Source organism: Oratosquilla oratoria, chromosome 29, assembly GCF_046742065.1.
Source record: "Oratosquilla oratoria isolate Oo_2021 chromosome 29, ASM4674206v1, whole genome shotgun sequence".
NCBI lineage: Eukaryota > Metazoa > Arthropoda > Malacostraca > Stomatopoda > Squillidae > Oratosquilla > Oratosquilla oratoria.
The window spans coordinates 31135291-31147790 of record NC_134805.1 but is presented as its reverse complement, the minus strand read 5'-3'; the positions used below and the strand labels follow the sequence as shown (position 1 = coordinate 31147790).

General features: G+C 39.1%; 1 protein-coding gene across 2 annotated transcripts in view; it reads right to left on the bottom strand.

The window, feature by feature from the left end:
- Window positions 1-12500, bottom strand: part of LOC143040696 (otoferlin-like) — a 373948-nt gene that overhangs the window by 196383 nt on the left and 165065 nt on the right. For both annotated transcript variants that reach the window (XM_076212016.1, XM_076212017.1), the window contains exon 4: window positions 8442-8573. In XM_076212016.1, coding sequence (XP_076068131.1) covers window positions 8442-8573 — 132 coding nt within the window. The remainder of the gene's footprint in view (window positions 1-8441; window positions 8574-12500) is intronic.

Sequence of the window (12500 nt, the reverse complement as noted above, 5' to 3'; positions counted from 1 at the left end):
TATACAACAAGTCATTCATAATAGCGACGTAATTCAAACAATCGACCTCGGCCGACTGAAATCTACAGTTCTTCTGAGGCCCGTTTTCTACGAGACCCAAACGGCGCAAGAGAACAAGACAATAACGAAGCTTATTCCCATCGACGTTGTGACTATTATAGAACAAATCACTCATAACAGCGACGTAATTCTGACTGTTCGAATTACGTCGCTGTTATGAGTGATTTGTTCTATAGTCTCTTGATAATTAAGAAGCTAACTCTTAGATTTGCATCAAAATAGTAAAGGGAGAATCGAAGAATGCTAAATCACTGTCTATGCTTATCGTGTCAGATGGAACGTTGGGTATAGTACGAGAAATATGAGATTAATGATTATAAGTTGTTGTGTTAGGCTCAGTTCGAGAAGATCCGTTTTTAGTATTGTTTTTGTTCAATCTTCCCCTAATCATGTGTTTGTTTACCCCGTTTGGGAGCCTTTTATCTGCTTGGATTATTATTGCCTCAATTATTACTTGTCTAATTATTTACACTTTTATTCTTTTTTGTCTGATTCCAACCTTGTTATGGACTACATTTTTTCCACTGTATGGCATTTAATGTTATTCAGGATGAAATGTGGGGATCACATCGCCTGGAGAAAGAAGCAAGATTAAATTCACCATCTCACTTGCACGAAGTGGAAAGTGATAAACGTCTGGGAGGGAAAGCCTTGTTAGTTGCGTCAAGCCGCTTTTTTTTTTTTTTTTTTTTTTTTTTTTTTTTTTTTTTTTTTTTTTTTTTTTTTTTTTTTTTTTTTTTTTTTTTTTTTTTTTTTTTTTTTTTTTTTTAAGACCGATGTATAGGCTGCCTCCCCACCTGGCCAAGGCTGTCGAGAACCAACGCAAGAAACACACAACGGGTCCCGGGAATCGAACTCACGACCACTTGCTCATGAGATCGACACGGTATCCAATGGGGGGGGGGAGGGAGAGGGAGAGGGAGAGGGAGGGAGAGGGAGAGAGAGAGAGAGAGAGAGGGGGGGGGATTAATTGATACAAAGTGTATTTTTTCTTTTTCAGTATAATCTAAAACAGAGAAAGGTTAGTATACAATCCTTCGTGATTGCTGTGACAAATCTAACTGACTTTATTCTGGCCTAAGGAATGATATTTCTATTCTTTGAATATTCTATCTATTTTTTTATTTCTTATTTGATTTAATTTTACTTCTATTTCTATTATCTATTTCTATCATCCCACGGAGCACCACAGAAGGAAGAAACGTTAAGTTGACCTCAGTCAACTTCCTTATAACAAAAGATTACAAAAGCGGAGCATGCCGACAGGAGACCTTTTGGTCCATAACTAGGCCGGATGTGGGAAAAAATATATAATAATGATAACACTTTTTACTCCGTCGATCAGCAAACGATCTCATTCACTCAAGGAAATTTTACATACATACATATACCAAAGGCTTTTTCCCCCTTACACGGGGGGTAGCCAAAAAGAAAAAGGCATAGAAACCACTCCCACCCATTCCATCCCCTACATATTCCACTCCTCTCCACCCTCCTCCCTTACTCTCATCTTGGCACCTCATGGATGACGGGTCATCCCTGCATCCTGTCCACTGCCCTGGGTCAGAAGCAGTGTCGCAAGACACAGCACATCCACAGCAAGGCCGCTTCATTAACCCATTCAACTCCGATGACAAGATGTCTTGTCATTTGGTCAAATAAAACAAAAAATCATAATAAAACAACAAAATGTTTGATGATCAAACAGCACCAGAAAAATATGACGTCGTCAGTCCTCCTCCTCGAGGAGGAGGACTGACGACGTCATATTTTTCTGGTGCTGTTTGATCATCAAACATTTTGTTGTTTTATTATGATTTTTTGTTTTATTTGACCAAATGACAAGACATCTTGTCATCGGAGTTGAATGGGTTAATTCGACGATCCCCCCCTCTCCGTCTTCTCATGCAGAAAAGGAGAAGACGGGGAGAAATCCCTTCGGGCTGCGTCAAATAATTTCTCATACATACTTCCTCTCCTCATCCCCCAAGGAAATTTTACCCTGATAAAAATTGACTCTTCTGAAGCTCAAAACATAATGTTTCATTCAATTATCCTCTGAAACCTGGAGTCAATATTTGGTCTCACCGAGTCGATGTATCAGCAAAAAAGGTTGCAAACACTCAATTCACATGGAAAAGAAAAAAGAAAATACCAAAACCGATTCGGGTACAAAAGGACGTCAGTCTAAACACTCGTGTAAAACTTGACATGAGCGTAGATGCTAATCGAATTCGTATGAAAACTAACAGTTGTTTCGACTGCTTAAAAAGATGTGCTGAAAAAGTAATGTTTATCTCGTATTGTATATATATTTTTTTATCGCTGTCGACAGCTTAGAAAAACTGGCGCAAAGGTAATGTTTATCTCGCACACACACACACACACACACACACACACACACACACACACACACACACACACACACACACACACACACACACACACACACACACACACACATATATATATATATATATATATATATATATATATATATATATGTGTGTGTGTGTGTGTATATGTGTATGTGTATGTATGTATGTATGTATGTATGTATGTATGTGTGTGTGTGTGTGTGTGTGTGTGTGTGTGTGTGTGTGTGTGTGCGTGCGTGCGTGCGTGTGTATATATTTTCTTTTTACCGCGCGAACAACAAGCACGGACATGACTATTCATAAACTTTGCGGTAATGAAAGTGGACGAGCCATTACGTCGTGAGCGTGGAGGGGTTTAGAATCATAAAAGCACTCCCCTTCTTCATAGAAATAATAATGATAATAATAATAATGATGATAATAGTAATAACAAATAACAATAAAAAATAGAATAAAATAAAATATGATGTGTTTCGGTTTAACATCGTGAACTTTCCATATTAGGAGGCCAGTACGGTGCACCTTAACGAGGACTTTGTAGTATGGAGTTTAATAAACCATGCCCTTGGTCCAACTCGCGGGCGGCAAGGTAAGTGCCGCCGTCACCTCAACCTTTACCGTAAGAAGCAATCAGATGTATGGAACAAATTCAGATCCAAGGGTGAAACACTCAGTGTTGTTGTCGTTGTTGTTGTTGTTGTTGTTGTTGTTGTTGTTGTTGTTGTTGCTGTTGTTGTTGTTTTTGTTGTTGTTTTTGTTGTTGTTATTGTTGTTGTTATTCTTGTTGTTGTTATTTTTGTTGTTATTATTGTTGTTTTTGTTTTTGTTGTTGTTTTTGTTGCTGTTGTTGTTCGGGACTGTAGTTTACCAGCGCCTCTGTCCTAGTGTATAATCTCGCGCCATTATCATACATTATATTATATTTCATGTGTTTTAAGGGGCTATCACACTGTGCATTTTTTCCTACAACCTCCGCTTCATCGGCATTACCGGCCACCTGAAGAAAAAATTCCGCCGTAAAATCACTATAGAAAACTATTTTGTTTTCTCTAAAATTTACATAGAAAACTATTTTGTTTTCTCTACAATTTACATAAAATGCAATTTGATATGATGGAGGAAAATCATTTCCCTCCAGCATATTAGATTTCTTCCCGAAAGCTGCAGGATCCAAATCTGCTCCAACTGTCGGAGGAAAAATTGCCCAGTGTGATATCGCCGCCTTTGCGGTAGCTGAGAGAAAAGGCTTTCAGGGTGAGTGGTCCTGTAGGAACATTGATTCTTTGTGTCTCTTTTTATTTACTTATTTATTCATCTATGTGTTTACGTATTTGTTAATGTATCTATCTATTTATCAATATTTGCTTATTAATATATCTATCTAATTACATATTTTTATTTTTTATTAATTTTATTTATTTACTTATTTATTCATTTCTTCATATAATTGTTATCTAATTAGTTAATTGACTAATTAATTAACCAACCAATTAATCTATTCAGCCATTTATTCATTTATTATACTCTCTTAGTATGCATGAAATAAAAAGAGTTAAGACTAACACTATCCCTCAACGAAGAAAACTTGTCCTTTTTTGGGGACTCGCGATATTAGGACATGTCTTTAATCTTGTCGGAGGGCGTCTGGCGTGGCAAAGCATTTTGGAAGATATATGAATGCCAGCGCTGACGACTGAATACATAATCAAGAAAGCGGGAGTCATTTGTCAGAAATAAAATTAGACTCACTCCTTTCTGAAAACGTAAAAAAAAAAAAAGAAAAAAAAAATCAGGACCTACTGAAAGCTTGCTAGAAGTCTTAGAGCCATATTTTTAAACCTCTCGGCAGATGTTTGTCAGAAATAAAATTAGGTTCACTTCTGGACACGTTAAAAAAAAAAAAAAAATCAAGACCTACTGAAAGCTTGCTGTAAGTCTTAGGTCCTTACTTTTAAACCTTTCGGCAGATATTTGTCACAAATAAAATTAGACTTACTGTCTTCTGAAAACGTTAAAAAAAAAAAAAAAATCAGGACCTACTGAAAGCTTGCTAGAAGCCTTAGGGCCGTACTTTTAAACCTTTCGGCAGATATTTGTTAGAAATGAATTTAGACTCCTTTCTGAAAACGTTCAAAAAAGAAAAAAAATCAGGACCTACTGAAAGCTTGCTATAAGCCTTAGGGCCGTACTTTTAAACCTTTCGGCAGATATTTGTTAGAAATAAAATTAGCCTTACTCTCTTCTGAAAACGTTAGAAAAGAAAAAGAAAATCAGGGCCTACTGAAAGCTTGCTAGAAGTCTTAGGGCCTTATTTCTAAACCCTTCGGCAGGTCTGTCAAACGCTTTCTACTGAAAGTAGTTTTCTTTTTTAACTAGATTCCTAATTCAGCTTATCTAGTTTATTGGCTTATCTATAAAATCTACCAATTATTTTCAAGATTATAGTTAAAAAGGTGGTAAGATTCTACTTTGTAATGGTAGAAAGCGTTGGCTAGGACTGGTGAAACAGCCTAACTGTAAACTGAGACGCAGGCAACATAGGCGACGCAGGCGACATAGGCGACGCAGGCGACATAGGCGACGCAGGCGACATAGGCGACGCAGGCGACATAGGTGACGCAGGCGACATAGGTGACGCAGGCGACATAGGTGACGCAGGCGACATAGGTGACGCAGGCGACATAGGCGACGCAGGCGACATAGGTGACGCAGAAAAGTTAGACTTCTTGTTGTTGAACTGAAATACATTTTGAACTTCTCTCTCAACTAAAACGCTTCTACGTATACTACCTCAGTATTTCACGTGAGAGAGAAGTTCAAACTGTACTTCAATTCAGTAACAGGAAGTCTGCCTTTGCCCTGTGCTGCGTCGCCTGTGTCGCCTGCGTCTCAGTTTACGCTTAGGCTAAGACGAACCGAAATGAGCAATGTCACTTCGAGAAGTAGAAATACTTTTGGGGTGTTGTAGAAAGTAAATAATTTTTTCTATGATTTATGGTTTCCAGAACTAATTGATTTATCAGATATAGAAAAAAGTGAATACTTGTGACATAAAGAAAAGACTGTTTATTCGTATACCAACCACCTCGGCTAATAAATGAATAATTAAATAACTAAACAAATAACTGAATAAATTAGTTGCATAAATGAATATATAAATTACTAAATGAATAGACAAATAAATATGTAAACAAATAACAAATGAACAAATAAATATACAAAATATAAATACATAAAAAATATACAAATAAGTAAACAAAAACAAAAATGAATAAATAAACACGTACATAAATAGACACCAAAAAGGGCCGGGGGGCGAGAAGGAAATGTTGAAAAGACAAACCTAATAATAAACAAAAAAATACTAAATAAATACATAAGAAATAGACAAATAAATCAACAAAAGTAAAAATGAATAAATAAATGGCAACATAAAAAAAAGGGGGGGGGGAGGAGGGGAGGAGGAAATGTTGAAAAGACAAACCTAATAATAAACAAAAAAAATACTAAATAAATACATAAGAAATAGACAAATAAATCAACAAAAGTAAAAATGAATAAATAAATGGCAACATAAAAAAAGGGGGGGAGGAGGGGAGGAGGGGAGGAGGAAATGTTGAAAAGACAAACCATGAACAAAAGCCGTGACATTCTGTTTATGGAAGCTCTCTGTCTCCTCTGCCGCAGCCTGACAAAACCACCCACGCACACAGATTCCGTGTTTGCGTGGACAACACCCCGGGAAAGAAAGGGGGAAATGGAAACGAGCCGCCTAATGCCAACTAGCGGCCCTCAGATGGATATATGTCCACTTTTGTTCTATTAAAAAGAGATCCGAGGATGCGGCACGTGCCTCCCACACATTAAAACAAACTCTCACCGGGGGGAAGAAGAAATGGAGGTGTCTGGGGTGTGGGGGGTGGGGTGGGAGAAGGAGAGAGAGAGAGAGAGAGAGAGAGAGAGAGAGAGAGAGAGAGAGAGAGAGAGAGAGAGAGAGAGAGAGAGAGAGAGAGAGAGAGAGAGATAGGACATACACACACACACACACACACACACACACACACACACACACACACACACACACACACACACACACACACACACACACACACACACACACACATACACAAAGTAAGTGGAATGAACACCTAGCCAAAAAATATCTTTTAAGAAAAACAGGGTACAACAACGATCACGCACATAACACGGTCAAATAAAACCTCCTTTAAAGCTTACGAATAAAAAAAAAACAGTTCTTTATGACCATAATGAATCCCATACCAGTAGAGTACAAAGGCAAAATGAAAACACAACGATAATTAATGTCCATCACCAGAGACATTATTACTTGGTCAGATGACCTTCGTTGGACAGAAACGGCACTAAAGTTTCAGGAACGAGATCAGTACCTCGTTCAAAAGAGAGAGAGCGGGGGAGGGGGGAGGGGGGATAAGGAACGAAGGACGGATGGAGAGAGGGAGGGAGAGAGGGAGGGAGGGAAGGAAGGAGGGAGAGTGGGAGGGAGGGAGAGAGAGGGGAAAAGAGAAGGATGGAGAGAGGGAGGGAGATAGAGAGAAACAGACATACAGACAGAGAGACAGACATATTGAGAGACAGACAGATTGAGAGACAGACATATTGAGAGACAGACAGATAGAGAGACAGACAGATAGAGAGACAGACAGATAGAGAGACAGACAGATAGAGAGACAGACAGATAGAGAAAGAAACAGATAGAGAAGCAGACAGATAGAGAGACAGACAGACAGAGAGATATATAAAGAGACAGACAGAGAGGGAGACAGACAGAGAGAGAGACAGTCAGAGAGGGAGACAGACAGATAGAGAGCCAGGCAGATAGAGAGACAGACTGATAAAGAGACAGACAGAGATACAGACATATAGAGAGACAGACAAATACTGTATAGAGACAGACAAATAATAAAGAGTCTGGCAGATAGAGAGATAGAGACAGAGGTGGGGAGGAAAGAGAGAGATAGAGGTGGGGAGGAAAGAGAGAGAGAGCGAGAGCGAACGAGCGAGAGAGAGAGAGAGAGAGAGAGAGAGAGAGAGAGAGAGAGAGAGAGAGAGAGAGAGAGAGAGAGAGAGAGAGAGAGAGAGAGAGAGAGAGAGAGAGAGAGAGAGAGAGAGAGAGGAAGAGGGAGAGAGAGGAAGGGAGGGAGAGAGAGAGAGAGAGAGAGAGAGAGAGAGAGAGAGAGAGAGAGAGAGAGAGAGAGAGAGAGAGAGAGAGAGAGAGAGAGAGAGAGAGAGAGAGAGAGAGAGGCATAGAGGGAAAGAGAGGAAGGGAAAGGGAGGGAACGAAGGAGAGAGAGAGATATTAAGGGAAATAGAGAGAGAGAGAGAGAGAGAGAGAGAGAGGTAAAAAAAGGAGGGAAAGAAAGAGGAAGGGTAAGGGAGAGGGAAGGAAAGAGGGAGGGGCGGAGGGAGGGAAAGAGTGGGGAAGGAAAAATAAAGGGAGGGAAAAAGGAAGGGAGGAAAAGAGGGAGGGAAGGAAAGAGAGAGGGAGGGAAAGAGAGAGGGAGGGAAAGAGGGAAGGAGGGAAAGAGAGAGGGAGGGAAAAAGAGAGGAAGGGGAGGGAAAGAAAGAGAGGGGGAGGGAAAAAGGGAGGAAGGGAAAGAGAGAGGGAGGGAAAGAGGGAGGGAGAGAGAGAGGGAGGGAAAGAGGGAGGGAGGGGAAGAGGGAGGGAGGAAAGAGAGAGGGAAGGAAAGAGAGAGAGAAGGAAAGAGGGAGAGAGGGAAAGAGAGAGGGAGGGAAAGACAGGGGTAGGAAAAAGAGAGAGGGAGGGAAAAAGAGGGAAGGGAAAGAGGGAGGAAGGGTAAGAATTAGGGAGGGTAACAACGAGGGAAGGAGAGAGGAAGAGAAGGAGGGAAGGAGGGAGGGTAAGAGTAAGGTAGATAAAGAGAGAGAGAGGGATGGAAGGAAAGACAGAGATAAAATATTTGGACGAAGATAACACCAAAGCTCAGGTAACGTCTACAGTACCTCGTTGTAGTAGGGGCAGTTCGTGGATTCCTTCACCGAAGTGTACTTCTTCATGTCCCCGACTTGGACGCACACCACGGGGTCCATGTTCAGCCCCGCCAGCTGCCGAGCCTCGATGATGGTCACACACACCTGCAAACAAAGAAGAGACGGCGGTCAGGACAAGCAATAGACGTGTAGACTAAGCCAGTACACGATCAATATTATTGCGCAATATTCCCGTATTGTGCAATATTGTTGGCGGTATAGGGATGGTATTTAAGAATTACACAATGTATTGAAGACATCAAATGTACAAACCAAACACGTGCGCCTCTTCAATACCATCACTACAACGTCAATAATATTGTGCAATACGGAATATTGCGCAATGATATTCATTGTGTGGAGCCCATTTATAGTATGGGGTTTAATGGTATCAACTCAATAAAATTAAGACAATTTACAGATAAAGGTTTGGTTAGCACAATTGTTCTCATTGTTACACATAGTCCTTTGTGTACCAAGTGCTAGATTTTTATATCTCTGGCGAATCTATTCTGTTCATCTCCGGTATAAGTAAATGTAATGGAAGAAAGTCTCTGGCCTTGGCTAAAGCTAGATGATGTAAATATCTTGATGCGTTGTCGAAGGCAGCGAACATTGCAAAACAAAAAATAAATAGATAAAATAATAGGTGTTGAAGATAATGTTATAAGTTATAAAAGTCTGGTGATTTTCTTGGCACGCTAGTAAATTCCCATTGATGTATATATAATTATTTCATCATTCTTTTTCATTTACATTTTTAATTTCAATTCCATCCTAGCTTCCCATTTTCTATTCTGTGACGTCACACAAACCCAAACAGGACAAACTATGACTGAAAACGATCGTGTCCAGAAGGAGAAAACTCTCCTCTTTCTATAACTATCTCGAGTTTGTAAAGACGAGACGCCTCGAGGGCAAGAGGCCATTTGTTCAGGCGGGGCCCGACGTCTATAGCCGCCTGGGCTTGAAATGCAGCGGCATTGTCCCAGATTTGTGTGGCGAGAAGCGGTGAGGCGGGACCCCCACTCATCACAGAGTTCTGCTCGGTGCCTCTTAGTCTTGCATATAGATAAACAAGCATCTAAGTCAGTGCATGAGATGAAGTTAGATAAGATAGAATCAGATTAGATTAGATTATTAGAGCAGATAAAACAAAATAAGATAAATCATTATAGATTATAATAAAATAAGATACAATGAAATAGAATAGAATAAAATTAATGAAATATTAGACTACTATTATTACTACTACTACTACTACTTCTGCTACTACTACTACTACTTCTGCTACTACTATTACTACTACTACTACTACTACTACTACTACTACTACTACTACTACTACTACTACTACTACTACTACTACTACTACTACTACTACTACTACCACTAATACTACTTCTACTACTTCTACTACTACTACTACTATATTATTACTATTAGAGCAGATAAAACAAAATAAGATAAATCAAAATAGATTATAATAAAATAAGATACCATGATATAGAAACGAATAAAATGAAATGAAACGAACAAAATAAAAATGAAACACGACATTAAAAAACAAGATATCAAAATAGACTAAAATGTAACGACATAAAGCATCAGAAGAGATGAAATGAATTAAGATGAAATGAGATGAAATGAAATGAACTTGTCTCTTGGAAATACAATCCTGTCATGAAAATTAAATGACTTTACATTTATGGGAAATAAGGACTCTCCTCTGTGTTAATGTATTCAATCTAAGGAAGATGATTAAACACAAATAGTACAGTAGCTTAATTAGAACATTTATATCATTTCCATGTTAATTCAGCTTAATGAGTTTATACATTCTCAAGCTTCCGTTGTGACCAATGCTTCTCTGAGAGATAACCTCGTGAGCGGGGTTGACGTATATAGTCACCCTTTAAAGACCTGTTCACACTAATGGTTCGAACCGCGCGAAAACCGTGGCGGCCCTGTCCACACTAACGGTGTGAACCATGCGGTAACCGTGACGGTACCGCATAGTCAAGGAAAAACTACGGGGTTGTGTGTGAACGCCTCCATTGACTTACACAGTACTTGAACCGCCATGGTTGAAACCGCTAGTGTGAACAAGGCCATATGTTTTAATATTAACACAGTACACCGACGGTTACATTAATAAAATCGTCTGAACGATAGAACAAACAAACATACAAAACTTTTATAAGGCCTTGTTCACACTAGCAACTTCAACCGCCGTATTTTTTTTTTAGCAGTGTACGTAAAATGGAGGCGTTCACACACAAACGCGCAATTTTTCTTTGAGTATGCGGTACCGCCGCGGTTTCCGCACGGTTTAACACGCTTCAAACCGTTAGTGTGAACAGATCCTTGTGGTCTAGAGGGTTTCCTTTAGGTTAATAAAATCGCCTAACGACAGGAAGAACAGATGAGGAATTCATGTTCGATAACAAAATAATATGATCTCTCATACAGTATACGATGAATCTCTATAGTTATTCTGTTCTAATTAATGACAAACCATTTTATTCGGTACAGAGAGAGAAGGAGAGAGAAGTAGAGAAAGAGAAGGACAGAGAGAGAAAGAGAGAGAGATATACAGAGAAAGAGAGACAGAGAGAGATAGCGAAGTAAAGAGAAGGACAGAGAAAGAGAGAGACATACAGAGAGAGAGACAGAGAGAGATAGCGAAGTAAAGAGACAGAGACAGATATAGAGGGAGATAGACAAACGGAAGAGACAGAGAGAGACAGACAGAGGCAGAAAGAGATAGAGGAGAGAGACAGAGAGAAAGAGAGATAGAGAAGGAGACAGAACATTAAAAAGAAAAGATGGTTTGATTACTCTATCCTGGCAAGGTCCCTTGGCTGTCGTTACTTTGTGGAGAAATGAAAGAAGAGGGGTTGAGTTGTGTTAGAGCTGTGGTCTCCAGAATTTTTCGGTCTTAATCCAAAATGTAATGTCATCATGGCTAAGTGACTCAAACCATCTATTGCTTCAACTAATGTTGGACATTGTAGTGCCATTACTACTGAACTTTTCTCTCTCTCTCTCTCTCTCTCTCTCTCTCTCTCTCTCTCTCTCTTTCTTTTTCTTTCTTTCTTTCTTTCTTTCTTTCTTTCTCTCTTTATTTTTCTTTCTTTCTTTCTTTCTTTCTTTCTTTCTTTCTTTCTTTCTTCTTTCTTTTTACTTTCTTTTTCTTTCTTTCTTTCTTTTTTCTTTCTTTTTCTTTCTTTCCTTCTTTCTTTTTTTCTTTCTTACTTTCTTTGTTTTCTTTCTTTCTTCCTTCCTCTCTTTCTTTCTTTCTTTCTTTTTTCTTTCTTTTCTTTCTTTCTTCTTTCTTTTTTCTATCTTTCTTTCTTTCTTTCTTTCTTTTACCTTTCTTTTACTTTCCTTCTTTCTTTCCTTCTTTCGATCTTTCTTTCCTTCTTTTATTACCTTTTTCTTTCTTTTACCTTTCTTTTACTTTCCTTTTTTCTTTCTCTTTCTTTCTTTATCTTTCTTTTTTCTTGTTTCTTTTCTTTCTTTCTTTCTTACTTTCCTCTGTCTTTTTTCTCTTCTTTTTCCTGGTCATCCCGCGACCTCACTGCAATTTGAACTTCAGGTCTAGAAATATATTCTTTGTCTTGACAGAAAGAAAAAACACACGAAATGTTCGTAAAAATATAGCACGGATGAAAGCACAGGTAAAATACAGCCCAAAACAACAACAGCGACAAGAGGAAATGATAACACGGTGGAAGACAGGATAAGGTAGAAAGGCAGAGGAGGATAAGGTTATCACACTGAGCTAGTTTTCCCCCAACCTCCGATTAATCGGCGATACCGCCCACCTCCAGAACTCTTTCCGCCGTAAAATCACAATGGCAAACTATTTTGGCTTCTTAACAAGAATACATAGAATATTATTTGATGTGCTGGAGGAAAAATATTATTCCTCCGGCATATCAGATTCCTTCCCGAAAGCTACGGGCTGCAAATCTGGTCCAGGAGTCGGAGGAAAATCGCCCAGTGTGATGACGTTCTCAGAAAGAG